We start from the raw sequence: 20,522 nt of genomic DNA, 5'->3' as shown, positions 1-20,522 counted from the left end.
GATGAATTGTCAGATATGAACTCTTCCAAATTTATTAGCTGTTTAAAAGTCTCTAAAATGGTGATTTCCCTTAATTGACAACTATGACAGCTATGATTCTCAATGTTCAGATGCAAGTTTTTCTGAAGGAAATTCTCCCTAGATTTTTCAAAAGAAATTTGGTGGTTCTATGACTTAAATATGAGAATCATTTAAGAACTTTTAATACATGCTTTCATTAGTTGGAAACCTTCATTCTTTCCCCATATTCTATATTCGCAGGCCATGCATTGGAGTTAGCATTTTCAAAGGAGTCTTAGAGGTGCCTTTAAAAATCCAAACCTAAATTTTATTTTGTAGATTATAATCTTCAAGATTATAATTTGTCACTATATATAATAAATAACTTCTTGTAAGTCATTTAACAGACCCGAATAGTATTGGATGACTGAAATTGGTGTGTATGAAATGAAGATCTTTGTTTAGAATACAAATTAGCTGGGTCTTTCAATATTGGTGAGATGTCTGTAAAAATGCAGGCTCCTAGATATACATTATGTAGTTCCAGTGCATTTTAATATCTAAGACTGAATTCAGTTTGAAGAAAGTTAGAGGGAAGACCTGCCTAGAGCACCCCTTTGTGGCATGCCATGGCATGATAGACATTCCTGCCTCACTTTTGCCTTCCAAAGTCCCAAGTAACTACTCTTCAGATTGTCGTCTTATAATATCCTTTTTGCGGCTGGTTTATTAGAAAACCTCAAATTGGATTTCTGTTTTGCACATTTTCCACTTCTTCCCCAAATCCAACCAGTTATGAAAACAAGATATCTTGTCATTTGATGAAACACATACATAGTGGCTTTTTCAATTTCCCCAGTTGGTTAATCACCCTGGTTTTTGTACCAGGACAGCCACCACAGCTCTTCCAACTGAAGTATAATCTTGCTCTTCCCAATGGGAACTCCTTAGTGTAGCCTCTTCTCAGGCTGGACACAGAGGAACTGTGAAAAGGCCAATCAGCACTAGAGATGTCAACATGTAAGCCGTTTGGTTGCCCCATTTGTTCAGCTCCATCTGGTCAACAGCTCTGGCTCTGTACCAGCAGGCACCTTCCTCTGCTGCTAATCCTTCCTTCGCAGCCTTCTCCTGACCCTGGCTATATATTGCTTTGGGGAAGTCAGCCAACACAAACCCCTCTATGCACTCTTCTGGCCTTCAACTGTCCCTCAGAAAACATCATCTGCTTCTTTCTAGGTCATTCCATAGTCCCTGGGCAGTTCTCATTTGTCCCCATTTCCCACACAGGCAGCTCTGACCCATCAGTCTTTTTCTTTTCTGCTCTACAGCCCCCAGCCCTCTTAACTGTCCAAACTAGAGGCATGCAGATAAAGTGCAGGTGTATTTGCCCTGCTTCCCCTGAAGGCCAGTGTCACTGTGTGACAGTTATATATTTAGATTATACATATTCTATATATAAATAGTGGGATTAGAAGTACTCCTAACAAACAGATGTTGACATTTCTTAACAGTATTTAAACAGGCAAGAGGCAGTGCACAACTTATTTTCTGCCGAACATTCATACTATCAGAGAAATAGCTCTGAATCCATTAATAAAAGGAGGAAAAAACACATGATGAAGCAAATACAATCTTTGAAGACTAAAGAATAATTTTCTTACCTATTTTGGTTGCACTGTAAATATTTTCAATAGGAAAAGCACCTCCTAAACTGTACAGCAGGACTTTTGCAAGTGCTGGGATAAGTTGGGTGGTTGTTACCAAAACGTTTACACAGTTACTCCTGAAGGGAGAGAAATAGTTCTTGAATCTGCATAATGGTACATCATTGCAAAAATTGCACAGTTAATATTTTGCTAAATAAAACTGGCCACTGAGGATGGCAGTCAGGATTTCCTGACGTCAACTGTTAATCCAAAGGCATTACTATTACTTAAACAGCACTGAGAATAGTTATACTATAAATCTTTCTTGGCAAAAATCTTTCCTTTGTCAAAGGTGTTTCTGTTCTGGGCAAGTGTGCAGGCCTGCAGCGCTGTCAAAACTGGCTCCCTTTAAGATGTGCCCAAATAGATGCTCAAAAATGGAAACTCCCACAATCACTAGTTGCTTTCAAAAATTTAGGTTCCAATGTTTCCAAAACATTCTCAGACTGACAATTATCGGTGACTTACAAACAATCAGAGTTAATAGGGGGAAAATGCTTTGTTGTACCTGTCTTACAGGAAGGACTGGGATAACATAGAAATTCATATTTTTTCACCCAAGAATCATAAATTAATAGTGGCCTCAAAATGGAACATCACATTCTTGGTATGTCAAGACTGAAAAGAGCAATCTTTACAAAAGGGAGGAGGAGAAAAACTAATCAGTGATGAAACTCTGAAGTTTTAAATGTCATGGCAGTGAATATACTACCAGAATCAGAACACTACAGGCAGTCCCCAGGTTACGTACAAGATAGGGACTGTAGGTTTGTTCTAAAGTTGAATCTGTATGTAAGTCGGAACTGGTGTCCAGATTCAGCCGCTGCTGAAACTGACCAGCAGCTGACTACAGGAAGCCCGAGGCAAAGTTGCTCTGTCCCGGGCTTCCTGGAATCAGCCGCTGGTCAGTTTCAGCAGCGGCTGACTTGGGGACGCCTGGGGCAGAGCAGCTGGGGTGCTGCTGGGTTGCTCCAGTAGCACCGCTCCTCGGCACTACTGGACCAACCCAGCAGCACCCCAGCTGCTCTGCCCCAGGCGTCCCCAAGTCAGCCGCTGCTGAAACTGACCAGCAGCGGCTGAATCAGGACCTGGAGCAGAGCAGCTGGGGTGCTGCCGGGTTGGTCCAGTAGTGCCCAGAGCGGGCGCTGCAGGACCAATCCGCAGCGCCCCAGCTGCTCTGCCCCAGGGTCTAAAACAAAAGCCTGGTCTGCTGGGAGGGGGGCACACTAGCCGCGCCCCCCCCCCCAGCAGACCAGGGACACAGACAGCAGAGCCGCAGCGGCAGCGGGGTACCGCGCCTCTGAGGCTTTGCTCTGGCAAAGCCTCAGAAGTGCGGGAACCCGCCCGCTGCTGCCACTTCAGTCGCGGTGCCTGTGGTCTGCAGGGGACCGTCCCCAGCAGACCACAGGCACCGCGACTGAAGCCGCAGCAGCGGACAGGTTCCCGCGCTTCTGAGGCTTTGCTCTGGCAAAGCCTCAGAAGCGCGGGAACCTGCCCGGTGCCCCGGTCTGCTGGAGACTGTCTCCAGCAGACCAGGGGCACGGGAGCAGCTTACGAACGGGGCTTTCTTGCCCCGGAGCTCGCAGGTAGCAATCCGCTACCTCGACCTCCGGGGCGAGAGAGCCCCGTTCGTAAGTGCGGATCCGACATAAGTCGGATTCGCGTAAGTCGGGGACTGCCTGTACTTGACAAATATTTAAACATCGCTGACTGGACTTCATGTAATTGGCAACAATTTTCCAACAATCCATTATTGCTTAAATGACAATAGCATTTTTTAATATTCCAGTTTAGCTGCTACTTACTTTTTTTAAAAGTAAATGTTTAAAATAATTCATTTTGTTCTGTTCCCTGAACACTGGTTCATTTTTCACCCATGTTAACTCTTGAAATGGCTCAATGTAGCTCCATGTTGTTCATTTCCATGGTTTTCTGTTTGCAGTATTGATTAGCTCAGAGGGAACATGCACCACTTTGTGAAGAGCATCTCTTAAGAGCCAGCAATGATGGTTATTTTTATTTCTTAGAGATGGGAATGGTGGGTTATAATTACTTTGGCTCAACAGCTAGTTGCTCTAAAGAAAAGTGTACATGTATCCAGGGGTCTATTTATGCTTCAATGCAAGTCCATGGTTAATGGCACAGGAGTTAGAAGTAGATCCTGGATTTGTTAGCCTACAGCTGGAGTGTCTACACATACCTCATTTTAGGAACTACTGAACCTTGGGTCCCAATATGGGGTTCCATTGTCTATGCACATTATGCAGCCTGAGTATAGCCCAGACTTCCTCGTGACCTCGCAAAATGTAGCTGCATTAGTCTTTTGTTCATTGAGCTGTGTGGGAAAATTTAACTGTCCCTCCCCAAACTTGACTGCTTAGAGAATAAAGTCAGCTCATGGGCCACGATAGGTGGACTTCCAGAACATGAGTCTTCTGGGGCTGTCTCTACCCTGAATCAGCATAGAGCTTGAACCCTGGGTCTTAGCTTGATGCAGGGGTGGACTTTCTACCCATATGGTGTTCTGAGACCCTGAGTCAGAGTGATTTGTGTGTAGATGGAAGGGGGGCTTAGGCATGAGCCTGAGTTCAAACTCCTTGGCTCACACAACAGTGTAGCCATGTCTGCAGGAATGTATCGACCTCTTGAGCTCTGAGCTTGTGTGCAGATGCCACTATGCAGAAACACATGATAGATAGATTCTAAAATTTAGAGGACATAATTTTAAGATGAAGTTCATTTTAGGCTTACATTAACTGTAGGCAGTTAATATACATTTAAAGAACTAAAACCTGTTAACTTAATGGTTTCCCTCCTTCACTTGTTTGTTATATTATAGGGTTGCTTATGAAGGCTTTTCATTACATGTATTTTTAATACAGAATAAATTAATATGAATGTTACACAAATACATACCTAGTGCTAATAATTGATAATGATTTAAGTGCATTTGTCAACCAGGAGTCTGTCAGAGCTTCAATCTCTGCTCTTAACTGCAGCCATGCATCCCTTTTAGCAGGGCCAAGGAGACCTTATATATAAATGAGTAAGGAAAAACAAATTAAACTATGCTTTAGCTGAAGCATACAGATGTTGTAGTAACTTACTCTATTTTGAATTCTGCTTTTTTTTAAAGGTTTGATTAAACAAATCCACTGAAGCCAATGGAAAGATTCCCATTGACTTCAGTGATGAGTGGGTTTTACTTCTCCCCAATGTGGATGTGTAAGGCTCTAGGACTTTTTGTTTGAAAGATACCTGAGCTCTCATTAATAACCAGTTTAGATACCCATATGTGTATGTATGTGTATTTACAAAGTTAGAAGCTGGAAAGTCCTACTTCATTTCTCCATCAATACATAACTTTTCCCAATGGTGTGTTTTTTTCCAAAGCAATTAGACTATCTCCTCTTTTATTGCAAGGGTATCTACAGCCTAACACCATACATCCCACTGAAATGGTAGCCCCATTTATCTCTGTTATTGTTCTCTAATAACTTCCAACCTTGGTATCTGAAGCTGTTGCAGCCTTGAAGTATTTGTAGATTTTATGACACCTTTCCTCTAATCTTGTCTGAGAAACTTATAAAAGCTTCCCTCCAACCTCTCAATAGTCCTGCTTAAATAGGAAGAGCCAGATTTTCTAAAGTACACAGTTGTTGCAGAACATTTGAAAATCTGATAACTTAGCTCAGTCAGGTTTCTTTGTCAATGGCTCTTTTGAAACAAGACCACATAGTGAGGAAAAAATGTTACAGAAGATGGAGGGAGTAGGATAGCTGTGTGAATTGGCCACAAATGGTGGAATATATTAGATAATCAAAGTACAAACAATGTTTATGGGGCAAAAGAAAAATACATATAGAATATACTATGCATACAGACTTCAGAGTGATACCAGTTATAACAACCATCTTTAGATTCTTACACATTGGCTCAGTAACAGGTTGTGGGTTTTTTTTAATGGCACAGAGAAAGTTAAGAATTCTAGAACCAATAGTAGCTTTTTTATGAATGTTTAGTAAATCCATAGGTTTACTTTTTTCTGGTATTTTAAATGTATAAAATTCCATTTCAAAATAGTAATAACATGCTGAACAAGATGGTGGCTTGGAGCATCATTAACTTCTCAGGTATTTTAAGCTGCTTTATCTCAACACCTGCAAATGCTCTATCTGCTTCATTTTCATGTAAATAAATACTTTTAACTAATAAAAATGCAAAGGCAAAGATATGTCAGTCTAATTTTCAGTGAAATGTCTACCATGGTGACCAACACTCACTGTCCACATCATCCTCACTCATGATTTACATTTCTGCCAGAGAGACTTGGTTACAAAGCAGTGCCAAACCTGCCTGTTTTTGTTCACACCTAAGTTTTAATTTTAGAATATGCCCTGCATGAATCTCAAATGAAGTGAGTCTTATTGTAAAAGTCAAGAACTTCATTGGGATCCTCAGCCTCACACAGGCCTGGGCTTTCCTTCCCCATGGCGTTTGGAACAGGGGACAAGTGACAAGACCATGTCATCTTGGAGTGGATGACTGATCTTGGTTTTTCAGAGTGGGGCTGGCTGGACTGCTAAATCATACAGGAGGAATATTCTGGATTGATTCAGCCTTCTTTCGCAGCAGTAGAATGATAGTATCTCTACACTGCATTCCTCTTTCCCGAGAGGAATGCAAATGCAGGTGAGCGAAATTGCAAATGAAGCAGGGATTTCAATTTCCTGAACTTAATTTACATAATTGCGTCGAGCTGCTATTTCTAAAAAAATGCTGTGTAGACACAGTTATTTTGGGAAAAAACCCTTCTTTTGAAATAACCCTTAAGCCTCATTTTATAAGGAGTAAGGGTTATTTCAAAAGAAGGGTTTTATCTCGAAATAACTGTCTACACAGCGTTTATTTCGAAATAGTGGCTGGATGTGATTATGCAAATGAAGTGCAGGAAATTCAAATCCCCACTTCATTTGCAATTTCGCTCACCTGCATTTGCATTCCTGTCTCCAGAGAGGAATGCAATGTAGACATACCCCTAGTAAAGATGCCCTCATCTTGTGAGAGGTCAGAAGTTTCCTACTAAGACAGGTAAAGTTAGGTGGGGGTGTCTGGTACAGATTTAAAGGGAACAGCAGCAGGACTCAAAGAACCTTTCTGGCTTCAGAGCTACAGCATGTGGTGGACTAACGTGACTGTCTGCCAGGGGCTCTCGCCAATGGGGTTTGGTGGTAGCCACCCTCTCTAGCAAAAGAGGAGGATGGGGGAATAGGCAGTCGTCTTCATGCTGAATCTACCAGCATGGCGGAAGCAGGAGGACACCTGAGCTGTCTCCTAAAAATCATCTGAAGTGGTTGGAACAGCCAGCAAGTCCATGGGACTTGTGCAATTGTGTTGGAAGGGTGAAATTCTAATCACACTGAACTCCACTGGAATTTTGCCACTGATATCAATTGGGCCAGAATTTCACTCTAAGTATGCTGCTAACACACTTCTCTGCAGTGTCCCCTAGAAGTGGTATTCCAGCAGTCACTCTTTGTAGCAGAATATCTTGCCCAACTCCAGCATGGTCATTTTATATTACATTTTAATAGCATGAATTTCACTGAACTGAATGTTCATGTAGAGATTCAAAGAGTACAGTAAAATAGCATTAATTACCATAATCATACAGTAACTTATTCAAAATATTATCGAGTTACATTGAATGTGCCCTACCCTTACCTCCTATGTTGTTCTTGTAAGTATTATACAATTCTTTTACTCTTCTGTAACGGAAAGCCAGCTTCCTCATCCAGTCAACCCCTCCTCTTACACCTGTTGGCAGACAAAGGTTTGCACTACTTGCAGCTGCATGGAAGCCATCAGTTGCAAAACTGTAGGTACTGCAAACACCCAAAATATATTAAAAATAAATACAATATATTCCTGTAAAAAGATCAACTTTTCTAATCTTTGCAAAAAATAAAATTTTGAAAAAGAATACATCTTACCTTAGATCTTGTCCATTATCATCAGAAGAAACATCATCTATATGAACTTGATCACATTCCTATTGAAAAATTCAATTATAAAGATAACTTGTTATAAAGGTTCATGTATGTGTTAATGCTTCCCAATATGGGTTTTTTAAAATACAGGTATTACTGAAACACCTTTTGCATAGCTTTGGTTATGCCAGAAGATGGCAGTGTCTGCATGCTTGTAATCTCATAATCATGACAAAGTTTTCTTTCTAAACAAAAGAAATTTCAGCTCCTCCGACACTACTCAAATTGAGTTACAACGGTGTTCCCAAAGAAAGTAACAGGATACGTGGTACTTGAATTTGATTTTTGGACAGCAATTTTTTAAAACCCTCTCCTAGTCTCTCTCTGATGTGTTGTAAAATTTTTGTTAACCTAGCATTTCAAAATCAGTTCAGACCATTGTTCTACAATCTCTATAAAAACCTGTAATGGGTGAACCTCAAAGATTTGTCATTTCTGTTAAGCATCTGGATTTTTGGAGGCTTATCAAAGTCTTATCTGAACTTACACAAACCTTTGGTTTGGAAATCTCACAAAATCAAGTTCTTAAGGGCTCCACTACTTCCTGGTTTTAACTGGGCTAAAAAAACCCCACAGAAACAGCTTGTTCTGTAGTGTTTGAATACATCCAGTTTGGGGGTGGGGGGGCGGGCGGGGCAGGGGAGGAATGGGCAGTATGGAACATACAGAGAACATATCTGATTTAAAAAACTTAAGGTTTTGCCATTATTCACAGCTGTTATGGACAAAAGCGAATTTGGGATTAAAAAATACTCTACACGTACACAAGTACTGTGTCAATTTTACATTTGTTTTCTGTACCATAGTTATAGTACATTATCTGGAGGACATGTATGAATTTAGTTGTTTAGAGATTTTACCTGCATATATTTAGTGATACGATCATAAGAAAAAATAATCAGAATTTTATGAAATTTAGGATTAAAGGGTTATGCTGAAAAACAGTAAAATTATGTCTAATTATTTAAAGGATGAGGGACGATTTTGAAAATGGATTCACGCCCTCTACTGCTGTAACTCTTATGCCACGCTTTCCACTTATGGAACTGCATACCCTTAAATGACTGCATACCCTTAAATGACAAGTTCTCAATCATTGTGAAACAAAATCACCAGTCAAGCTGTGCACATTTTAGAAGTCTCAAAGCTCAGTCTAGTATAATTGCTAAGAAATTTTAAAATCTGAAGAAAGAAGAAATTTCAGAATATTCACATTGAAAACTGAGAATTTAAACTGGGAAGACAGCACATGGAGTTAGAGATGTATTTGTTCAAATTTCTCCAAACCTTAATATCAACAGTAAATATCATGATTTTTTTCCAATACAAAGTAAACCTGTTAAAAATCAGATTACACTTTTAGAATCAATTTGTGGACAAAATTAGTGCAGACTACATAGTTTAAATCTCATTTATGATTCACCATTGTCAAATATCCAAAAGAATTAGCTTCCACATTCTACTTGTTTTGGCTTAAACCAATCCTGTAATTGACATGGTAGTGTTAAGAACGCAAGAGCTGCAAAATTTACTCATTCTTCTCTCCTTGGGAAAGTGTGTAGTTTTGCTCTAAGTGGAATGGAATTATCCTAGTGTGCAGATTATTACACAACATACTATTTTCCCTAGGGTCCATATTTAAGTTTGCACAAACTTATGCTGAGGAAATAAAAAAAAGCCATTTTAAACAGGGTTGGTTTTTTCTGAGTTTTTAAAAGTTCAGATAACCTGCATCTTTGAATTTATTTTTGACTAGACCTCTGAACTTCCTAGTTCTGATGGAGATTAGCAAAACACTATTGGAATGTAGAGCCTTAAAACCTCTCTAAGAAAATAGAGATGTGGCAGGGGGATGTTAGAGTGGGGAAAAATGAGTGCCAGATGCAAATAAAGGAGCTGTTCTCTTACTCTCTTGCCTTCACTGTTGTTTGTGCGTATGGAGACATGCCTGTGGAAGACATCACACAGTTGTTTCTCGTCAGGCTAGTATCAGACTCCATATTACACTGGGACAGATTCTGATACCTTTACTCACGTTAAGCAGTATCATATTCTAGAGCAACTCCATTGATTTCCGTGGGATTGGTTATAGAATTGCAATCTGACCTGTGAGTTTGTGTACCTTTCATTTCCTCACCATGCAAAAAGTATGAACGAATAAAAAGGAGTGTCCATATCTGTTCAATGTTTGTTAAACTGTGCAGCTATTTTATGAGTACTACAATTAGAGTACATTTTTAGTACTAGAAAATAGATTTATTTGGAATGGAACCAATAATTGGCACATAACCAACACATAAAATTCCAGAGACTAACTTAACTGCAAAATTGAATATGAAGGGATGGCAAAGCCTCAGCCATTTTGTTCTACTTTGAATTTGTATCTAACATCTTGAAAACTATATCCAAATTCACCAATTTATGGGGAGGAAAGAAAGAGGGTCCAAGAGCATGCAGTTTTCTAACTTCCTTGCTGCTTGTCTTTGCCAAGAGGGTTTTTCAATTTCCAGTATCCCAGGATCAAAATACACATGCTTTTACAATTCCCTTTCCTCACTGATTCTATGGCTCATCCTTTTAACCAATTGTCTCTGAGCTATACTCACATGGTTACTTGCCATCCCCCTCTACCTTTTTTGGTGCATTACTGAATACTCACAAGGGAGACCTTAGAGCTGATTAATATGCTATTTCTAGTCTATCAAAATATTCCTTTCTTCTTGATTTTTAAAACATTTTAAATAGTCACACTAGACCAACGTATTTGTAAATTTAAATAAACTTTCATACCAAAAATGTCCAAGTTCAACATAAACCAAAGTCAAATTGGGTACAGGTTTTTAGTCAGTTCCCTCCCATTCCCAGTCGAAACAATGAGCATGTTGCACAAGATTAGGAGATTGTAATTTGTTCATAGGAAAGATGGGATAGAAATGGGGAAAAAAGCTCTCTGATAATTGTAAGGTAAAATACCTTTTCACAACAGCTACAGTACTGGCTACACTCAAGTCACAGTGGGTCACTGGCTGTGCAAGTTCAAAACTAAGAAAGATAAAATATATTTTCTATTACTGTGTGTGTACAGAATTAGTCCAGGTACAATAACTGACTTTTCTTTGCAGTAATATTTATTTTAAACACAACTTGGTGCTGTTATTTACCCGTAGGAATTTTTAGAGCTTGAAAATTTTACTGAAAGTCCAGAGCCTATGAATTGTCAATAAAAAATTATCCTCTTGGAAGGGATAGTAATTTCATTATCCAGTAAAAACAGTGACTCACTGCACTGAAAACAAAAATGCTATTATACTGCATATATTCAGCACTATACATTTTCAGGATGTACAGAACCACCCATTTCATGTACATGCCCCGATCTCTATTAAAACTGGACTGAATTGCTTGCCAAGTTTTGAGGTTTATTTAAACTGCTACCTGAACTTTCCCCTCTTTTATGTGAAAGAAAAAAATAGCACAAGGTTGATTTTTTTTCAACATGAAAAAAGTAAATGTATAGATCTTTCATACCTCATTACCTTTGCTGCTCTCTAAACCAATATTATATATTTATATTCCTTTAAACTGTATGAATTTGGCTTTCCTGCAGCTTGTGAAAAAATGACAACAAATAGCAACAGACTATTTTACTGTTGCATACATACAGGACCCAAATCCTAATTTGTAGACCCTGATTTGTGCATGTAGTGGTGGGGAAAGCACTAGAACTGAAATACTTTCTACCAACATTTCTCTGTCATCCTTAATACTTCTGTAGGGAAACACACAGTTACATTTCTTACCTGTACAACAATCTTCTAATAAATGGAATTGCCACTAATTCAGACATTATTACTGGGTTGGCCCCACCCTCCTACCAGTCTAAAATGGCTTTGCTGCAAGAATTTTCTAGAGCATGCAGCCCCTGTATATAATGGAAGGCCGCAAACTATGTTCCAAATGATACTTTGCAAGCTCCCTAAAATTTATATTTCAAGAATGAAACAGCTTGAGAAAAGAAAAACCCAGCCTGAAATACCAGCAGAAGCTTTACTGACTAAAACATGGTTTACTAAGTTTCTGAGGACTTCCTCAATACATGGGAACCTCTGGGTTGGTGAAAATTATATGACAACAAATAGGGAGAGGGTAGTGCAGATGGCAATATTAAATAATCTGGATATTACTACTAGCAATTTTCAAATAGCGAAAAGGATAGAAAGGGTTAAGAAGATGACTAGATGGGCATGTAATCTAACACTGGCTACCTTCAGACTGTATTTCAATCATATGCTATTTTTGAGGATGAAGATAACAGGAATAAAGAGGCTCTAGTTCATGTATAACAGAGTGGCTCAGCTCCTCAGTTGATGAGAAAACTGGTGCTCTGCAATCTCCACCTCCCATTTCACTACCTCCAATGTCAATTGAAGGCCTTGGTTGTGATGTGTTAGACCATCAACAATTCAGGACCAAGTTATGTCTGAGACTGTCTCCCCATCCAAGACTGGTGTACTCTTCATGGCCAATGCATCCCAGGGCATATAATCTAGGACACAAAGCACGTTGAGAGTCATTTTGAAAAGCAGAGCTTGTAGAAGGAAGGACTAAAGGAAAATGGGCTAAAGAAAAGAATGACTGATTTCAGAACACCCCGAATAACCCAAAGTATCCAACGGTACTCAAGAAGAACCAGGAAAGAAAGGATGGGGACTCTAGTGGAGTTTTTAAAAAGGAGGAATTGCAGACTGGCCAATCATCATGAAGATCTAATTTACCTAATCAAGGAGCATTATTAAAGCTCTTGGGGTATGTCTACACTACCCCACTAGTTCGAACTAGCGGGGGTAATGTAGTCATCCGCAGTTGCAAATGAAGCCCGGGATTTGAATTTCCCGGGCTTCATTTGCATGAAGCGCGCCATTTTTAAATGCCGGCTAGTTCGAACCCCATGCCGCACGGCTACACGCGGCACAGAGTAGCTAGTTAGAAGCCTAATCCGAACTAGCTACTCCCATGCTGCGTGTAGCCGCGGGGCAGGGGGTTCGAACTAGCCAGCATTTAAAAATGGCGCCGGCCGGCTTCATGCAAATGAAGCCCGGGAAATTCAAATCCCGGGCTTCATTTGCAACTGTGGATGACTACATTACCCCCACTAGTTCGAACTAGTGGGGTAGTGTAGACATACCCTTAGAGAGCTGAAAGAGTCCCTTGACAGATAAAGGGATTCCATAGTGGCCAGCCTGCAGATTTTTGCACAAGTTGTCCAGACCCTTATCAACTCTGAGATGCACCAATTGATTTTCTGGAATTGTGGCTGCAGGAAAGGTGGAGAATCTTGTTGGCCTTCTGATATATTTCAAAACAGATCTTAGCTTTTTTTTTTTTTTTCCTTTTGGCCCTACTACTTTTTATAATACACATAGTTGGTTTTGCAATAGTGTTGAGGCTAGAAAATACTCAATTGTTTACAGACATTCAAGAAATTAAACTAATTTCATTGGAATGTAAAATTCTTGGACAACAATGTTGATCTACATCCCAAATTAAACTTCACAAGCTCTCTAAAATAGGAAAATGTTTTGATTTAGGCCAAACTCCAAAAGAAGCTTGAGTATGATTTTTAGGGAAAAACTATATACAGGCAGTCCCCGAGCTACGCGGATCTGACTTACGTCGGATCCGCAGGTACGAATGGGGCTTTTCTCACCCCGGAGGACGGGAGCGGCGGGACGCCCAGATGCACTGCGGTCCGCCGCCCCCATCACCGGGGCGAGAAAAGCTGCTCTCCGTCTCCCTGGTCTGCAGGGAGACGGGGAGCAAAGCCTTGGAGCACGCCCGCAGCGGGACAGCCCGAGCGCGCTTGAGCTGTCCCCCTGCAGGCGTGCTCCACGGCTTTGCTCCCCGTCTCCAGACCAGCAGACCAGGGAGATGGGGAGCAAAGCCGCGGTGCGCCTGGACTGTCCCGCTGCCCGCGTGCTCTGCGGCTTTGCTCCGCGTCTCCCAGGTCAGCAGACCAGGGAGACGGAGCAAAGCCGTGGAGGACTTGGGCGGTCCCGCCACCCCCGTCTCCCTGGTCTGCTGGGGGAGGGCTGCAGCTAGTGCCCCCCCCCCCCAGCAGACCAGGCTTTTCTTGCCTACCCCTGGGGTAGAGCAGCTGGGGGCTGCCGGGTTGGTCCTGCAGCGCCGCTCCGGACCAACCGGGCAGTACCACAGCTGCTCTGCCCCAGGCATCCCCAAGTCAGCTGCCGCTGAAACTGACCAGCGGCTGACTACAGGAAGCCCGAGGCAGAGTTGCTCTGCCCCAGGCTTCCTGGAATCAGCCGCTGATCAGTTTCAGCAGCAGCTGACTTGGGGACGCCTGGGTTTCTTATGTTGAATCTGTATGTAAGTCAGAACTGGCGTCCAGATTCATCCGTGGTTGAAACTGATCAGTTTCAGCAGCAGCTGATGCCAGTTCCGACTTACATACAGATTCAACTTAAGAACAAACCTACAGTCCCTATCTTGTATGTAACCTGGGGACTGCCTGTATATAAAACCTTAGTAAGAAAAAAGAGGAAGTGGTATTCTTAAGTAGAAATTACCCTGTTTGCTAAATCTATACGCTGACACATCTCTAAAGATGACAACTTCATTGGTGAGAAACGAAACTAAGCAAAGCTTTGGTGAATGGCTCACAGAGAAAACAACAAAGCCAATACAGCATGAAGATGAAGTTCCACTTTGGAAGAGGGAGCTGACTGGTGCCTTGAACACAGCATCAGACTGAAGAAACCGGGGCACATGCTAAAAGAGGGTTCTTATAGCTGCCACTTGAAATCTGAGCATGCTAGGACAAAAGTTCATTACAAAGAGAACCTAACCAATGCTTTGAAAAATTGATTTAGAATCTATCCTTTTCTCTGGGCACCAGAAGAAGAATATTGATCACATGCTTTTACATGGTCAAGTGATATCTCATTAAGACTGCAATAAAAGATGCACTACCTGAGGAATAGCCAGGGTTTCAGTTCTCACATTTCACACTGCTAGAGAAAAGAGGTAAAGCTCAGGTGAAGGACCGATCTTGGGACAAAAGGTTGAGGGTAAGGGGAATGATCTGAGCTTGGGACAATGAAGACTACATCAGCATGGTTCCTCTTAATTTTCTTATTGGCCGTGGAACCAAGGAAGTGACTATTACAAGAAACCTCACCCCCCAGTGGAAGGAAAATCCATCCATTCATCAAGTCTTTTCTCCCAGAATTTGAAGCAAAACATTGTCAATTTTGGTTTTAACCGGTGGTAAAAATGTCTACCTGGGGAAGGTATGCTGATCCAAATTAGAAGCGGATCTGTAGTCTTCTGTATGCCTATTCAGAAAAAAAACTCCCAACAACTGTGAAGTGGTTACATTCCATAATATCAGAACTAGACTCCGTGAGAGGCACACAGTGTTTAAATAGTATTGCTGATGGGTATGGTGGAACATGTTTAGTAGGGTGATGACATTGAGAATAAAGGGCTATGAATTAAACATGTTGACAATGAACTCATAAGTGGAAGAATTTGAATGAGTGAATAAAGGATTTGAACCTCCTTGAGAGACACCTGGATTAAGAGACTGAGGCTCATTATTCTTTTTACAACTTTTTCTGACAGTACAGATGATCTATGAAAATGGTAAAGGGTAGTCTGAAAACTCCCAATTTTCTTTTGGACTAAAAATAAACCTAAAGTGGATCCAGAAGCTTTTTGAACAAGGTTTAGTAAAGTCTATCTGTTGTATTAGCTGAGGGGAAGGAAATGGGATATTCTGTTAATGAAATAGTCATAGGCTTTTCTTTTTATATATGTACAACTGTACTATATTTTACTGACACCTTTCTTGTCTGGAGTCTTCAACCATAACCCCACAATACTCTTCAGAGAATGGGAAAAAATAATTTGCCCCTGAGTTTTCTTATCTCAAAATCAAAGTTTTTGAAACTGGAGATCTGGAGGCATCTTAGGGGTCTCAATTTCTATTTCTTTAGAGATATGAATGATGATTATGCCTAGATTGTTTAGGACTAAAAGTCTGTCGTTATGATCATAACTTGCTGATGAGAGAGCTTGAGTAGAATAATGAGAACTCTCCTTCTTTCTTGAAAAGAAAGGGTGGCTCTTAACCCTGAAAACATGAGAAAGTCACAAGGCAGGCCCCAAAAGGGGAGTTTAAGAGGAGGACATCAAACTCGTCTGTTCATATATCTTTTGGAGGCAAAAAGTGACCACTTCAGTTGAGAGAAAAGAGGTGGAAGGTAAGTGGGGTCTCTTCTCAGGAGTACATTGTAGACAGACAAATCTGCAGCATCAGAAAAACAAGCAGTGCGCAAAGAGCTACTGTAATGGACAGAGGCAACACATTGAGGATGTTCCCTGCTCTTCAGATAAATACGCTGATGCTAGAGAAAATTATTGCAGTATGACTGACTCTGATTGTTCTGTTAGACCGACCAACCTCAAAATAATGTCCAAGTGAAAAATACTAATATGTAACAAATCACTGGTGTCATGCTCTGGGATGAAACAGTCAATGTTACATTCTTTAGATTCTTACCTCCAAGTCATTAAAGAATAAATGTGTATCAGCGAGATTAAAAATCATTTCTTCCATTCGCAGGCCCAGTGTCACTGCCATTGGTGGATCCTTAGAAAATGAAAAATTAGGTTAGATATTTAATTACAATCAATTACAATTCATTCAGGTAGCAATTATTCAAAAGTTAGTATTCTAACATTTTGCAGTGATTTCTCAAACAAAAAATTCCAAATATTTGGCAACATAATAGTCTCCCAAACTAAGTGCTGGAAGCCTCTTCAGTGAGGACATGAAAAACTGGACTGGAAAAAACTCACAAGCTATTGTATTGTATACAGTAATGCTATATGGCGTGAGGGAGAGAACTTTTCAATGTCTAATGTCTATGTTTTGTGAAAACAAAAGCCAGTCGGAATCTTCACCCATCTTCCAAACAAATTTCACTTTAGAGAAATAGCCTCTGATTCATCTATGTATTTTTCCAATGCCAGTTCTCTTCCCCATAGTGTCTGCTGCTCCAAAAACATGGATTGGCCCAATTCATAACCACTATTTCAACTGAACACCTGTCCTTTGTCCCACATGATTTCACTATCTATCCTCCTTTCACTGCAGGCACCCACTTGACCAAATTCCAAAGTTTCCCTCCATTTGTAATTTATGCCTCCTAACAAATGCTGATCTCCAGTCCCCTTTCATTGTAGGCTCTCAGCCAACCTCATGTACTCTGTGGCACTATTGATTAGGAGGCCCACAATATTGGGAAAGCACATAAAGGTCTTTCTGCAACTCACAGGCTATGTCTATACTGCAGCCTTCTTCTGCAAATGAAGCACGGAGTAGAATATCACCACGCTTCATTTGCATAATTAATTAGAAGCCATTTTTGCGCAAGAGGCTTTTGCGCAAAAAGGAGCTGTGTAGAGGACTCCTTTTTGCACAAAAAACCTCTCTTGCGCAAGAGCCATTCTTCCTAAGAAGGCTGCAGTGTAGACGCAGCCACAACTAAGAGAGTTCTTTCTTTAATTCAAGTTGTAAAGGCACACTGCGGGACAAGGTCTGCAGCTGTTTGTGGTTATTATAGACAGGAGTTAGACTCTCCCTAGGTTAGGCTGCCACCATGCTCCCATTACAAGAGGATCAGATCAGCTTATAATTAAAAAAGAAAAACAAAATCCACGTTCATCTTGCTGATCACTAGAGTTTTCTGAAATCTTTTAAGTACCTTGAAGTCAAAAGACACATTATTTCTACAGACAGCAATGTTAACATCTGCTATCCCCTTGTCAACAGAATCACTCTCCACCACAAATCATCATTTACAGGCAGTCCCCGGGTTACGTACAAGATAGGGACTGTAGGTTTGTTCTTAAGTTGAATTTGTATGTAAGTCGGAACTGGTACATATTGTAGGGGAAACTCTAGCCAAACATTTCTCCAGAGCTCAGTTTTATTCTCCCACACCTCACTTCCCTCAGTCCTTTATTCTCAAGCTGAGGTGTCTGCTGAGAAAAGCTGCTCCGCGTCTCCCTGGTCTGCTGGGGGAGGCGCTAGCTTCGTGTCTCCTTGGTCTGCTGAGGGGAAGCAGCTAGTGCGGAGTTGCCTCACCCCGTTTGTAAGTAGGGATCCGATGTAAGTCGGATCCATGTAACCCGGGGACTGCCTGTACTTGTATGGCAAAATTTTTGTTGATAAATCAGGCTCTGGCCACCATTGTGGTGGGCACTTGGCAGACAGAGTAAAAAAGGGTTCCTGCTCTGAAGCACTTAAAACTAAATGGCAACATTTGCAACAAACATACTTTGGAACTGGCCCAGGCAAGAAGCAGATTTCAAGGGCAAGAAGAGTGGAGTGTTTGAGAAATTGCCATTAACTAGTAATGAGACCCAGTTCTCTGCCAGTTTTGCTATTCAACTCCAGTATTTTCATGCTGACTTCTGAACTGGCCCAACTTATTTTTCTAAAAGAAAAAGAAACCTCAGTACCTTGTAAAATGGCTTGTTCCTGAATTCTCCACAAAAATGGCCTTTTGGATAATGAGTACTTGCGTGAAAAGTATAGCAAGTGCTCACGTCTTTTTTCCAGGGAAGGTAACAGAGAAACATGGGTTTAGTGATTTGCCAAAGGTTACATGGGATGTCTATAGGAGAACTGGGGACAGAACCTTGAGCCAATAAGAAATCCATGTCTCCCTCACTAGGCCGTGCTGCCTTCAAGGAGTAACCACTGGCTGTTAATCACTGTCATGTAGCAGACTAATAGTTCTAGACAAGAACAAATTGACTTAATGTATCAAACATCGATTTTTTTCTTCACTAAGCTCTTGAAAATCCTTTTCAGTGAATGTTAAGAGAATTTCCCCTCTCCCCCAAATATGAAATTCACAACTCTTATTTTTGCAGTATGATGATTGACTTCAATCTTGCAAGGTTTATGCCCATGCATAACTTTACTCACATACGGTAGACTCATTTCTGTCAATGGGCCTACAGTTAGGAGCATAACTGCTTGCAAGATGGGGGTCTTTGGCCTTTTTACTTGTTTTCTCCTTTCTCTGTGGAACTGGACTTAATCGTGGAAATACACTGTAAATGACTGCATCATAATCCAGTTACGTTTTATTGGAAGAGAGAAAATAGTGTAATTGTCTAAATGAGACACATGCCTGTCACATCGTGTGGTGTACCACATCCAGTGACCTAATAGCAACTGTATGGGTGAAACCAATCACTTTTATACCCTTAAATGAACTCACACAAGAAAATAAAGATCCTGTTATGGAAGGGGGGAGGGGGGGGGGAAGAGGCGGGGAAGAGAGACACTTTTCACAAAGCCATCACTCCATTTCTGACCTCTCACTCCTCATCCTCAAAGAAGCCTGCACAACTCTTTCAAAAGAGAACCCTGAGAGCTTCAATTCATAAGATAGCTAGGCACTAACAATAATGGACTAAATACAGACTGTAGATTTATGGTTTATTAAAATAATCTGTAATCTATTTTCCTTGGACCGACATGGCTACAACATACTGCATAAAATATTATGTAACATTATGCTGAATTTGGTATATAATAATAGTAAAAACAAAATTAAGATACCTCTTTTCCAGCTTCTCACATATTCAGTTTTTTATCTCAGAATAATACAATTTTGTCAGGGCAGATTTGCTGAACCCTTCAGGAGAGAACCTGGCCTCCTTAAGCAAACTTGCCAAATTCCATAATGCAACTTTTTAACAAACGTTGGTGACCAAATTCCAGTACTTCCTAATTAAATTTGTCACTGCACACACAAAGAAATGAGAATCAGGAAGGAGTAAAAAGCACTCATGTACTTTGGTCAGTTTAAAAGATTTCAAAATGTGGAGGAATAACCTAATGTTCACTTTGTCTCTTAACTTGATCCTGGGAACACAGACTCATATGTTAGAATATAAATTAAAACCGGACAAGAGAAAAAATATGAAAAGCAAGCAAGGTATTTAAGGAGAGAAGAAGCAAAAAGACTCCTCCCGTAGTCATACACAATGTAGCTATAAGAGAAATTTAATAAGGCAGATCGAACTTTTTGCTAATATATTCTGTGTGACAAGGCATTCGCCCTGCACTGGCCCTTTAAGGGCAAACCCCAGCTGGGGCTGCATTAGGGGATGAGGGCCCAGCTGGGGGCTATATAAGAACCTGGGTGGCGGCTCCCAGAAGGAAGGTCAGTGAGGGCCTGGCTGCTGGGGAAGCAGGAGGCTCCCTGGAGCTAGAGCAGGGCTGGGGAGGCAAGGCAAGGCAAGGCAAGGCAGGGCAAGGCAAGGCAGGGCAGGGCAGGGCAGGGGGAGCTCTAGCCAAACAAACCCCCAGACTGCAGGGCCTGCATAACGGCCCGGTGGAGAAACAACAACCCCCGGAAGGGGGGCTCAGAGACGGACTTGGGCACTGCCGGAGGGCAGTGTGGTGAAGAGGACAACACGGCCTGGAGGAAAGAGGGAAAGGTACTCTGCCTCCGGAATCAGCTCCTTCTGCTGGCAGACGGCAGACCCCCGCTACGGTGGTGAGTGAACCCCCTCTCACACTGTTATTCCATGTATTAGAAAATAAAATTGGATCCCTTTCCACAGATATGTAGATGCATTAAAAAAACACCACCAAGCAGCTCTGTAGCCAGATAATACTAGTACGCAATGGAGTCACGATCAGCTACAGCACTTCTCT

General features: G+C 41.2%; 1 protein-coding gene across 23 annotated transcripts in view; it reads right to left on the bottom strand.

The window, feature by feature from the left end:
- Positions 1-20,522, bottom strand: part of EYA4 (EYA transcriptional coactivator and phosphatase 4) — a 209,374-nt gene that overhangs the window by 6,089 nt on the left and 182,763 nt on the right. For all 23 annotated transcript variants that reach the window (XM_075924215.1, XM_075924210.1, XM_075924216.1 and 20 more), the window contains 5 exons: positions 16,338-16,427; positions 7,700-7,758; positions 7,431-7,591; positions 4,623-4,737; positions 1,662-1,783 (listed from right to left, as the gene is read on the bottom strand). In XM_075924215.1, coding sequence (XP_075780330.1) covers positions 1,662-1,783; positions 4,623-4,737; positions 7,431-7,591; positions 7,700-7,758; positions 16,338-16,427 — 547 coding nt within the window. The remainder of the gene's footprint in view (positions 1-1,661; positions 1,784-4,622; positions 4,738-7,430; positions 7,592-7,699; positions 7,759-16,337; positions 16,428-20,522) is intronic.

The sequence above is a fragment of the Pelodiscus sinensis genome, chromosome 3 (genome assembly GCF_049634645.1).
Source record: "Pelodiscus sinensis isolate JC-2024 chromosome 3, ASM4963464v1, whole genome shotgun sequence".
Taxonomy (NCBI): domain Eukaryota; kingdom Metazoa; phylum Chordata; order Testudines; family Trionychidae; genus Pelodiscus; species Pelodiscus sinensis.
The sequence above is the reverse complement of the archived record's forward strand: the minus strand, read 5'-3'. Positions and strand labels throughout refer to the sequence as shown.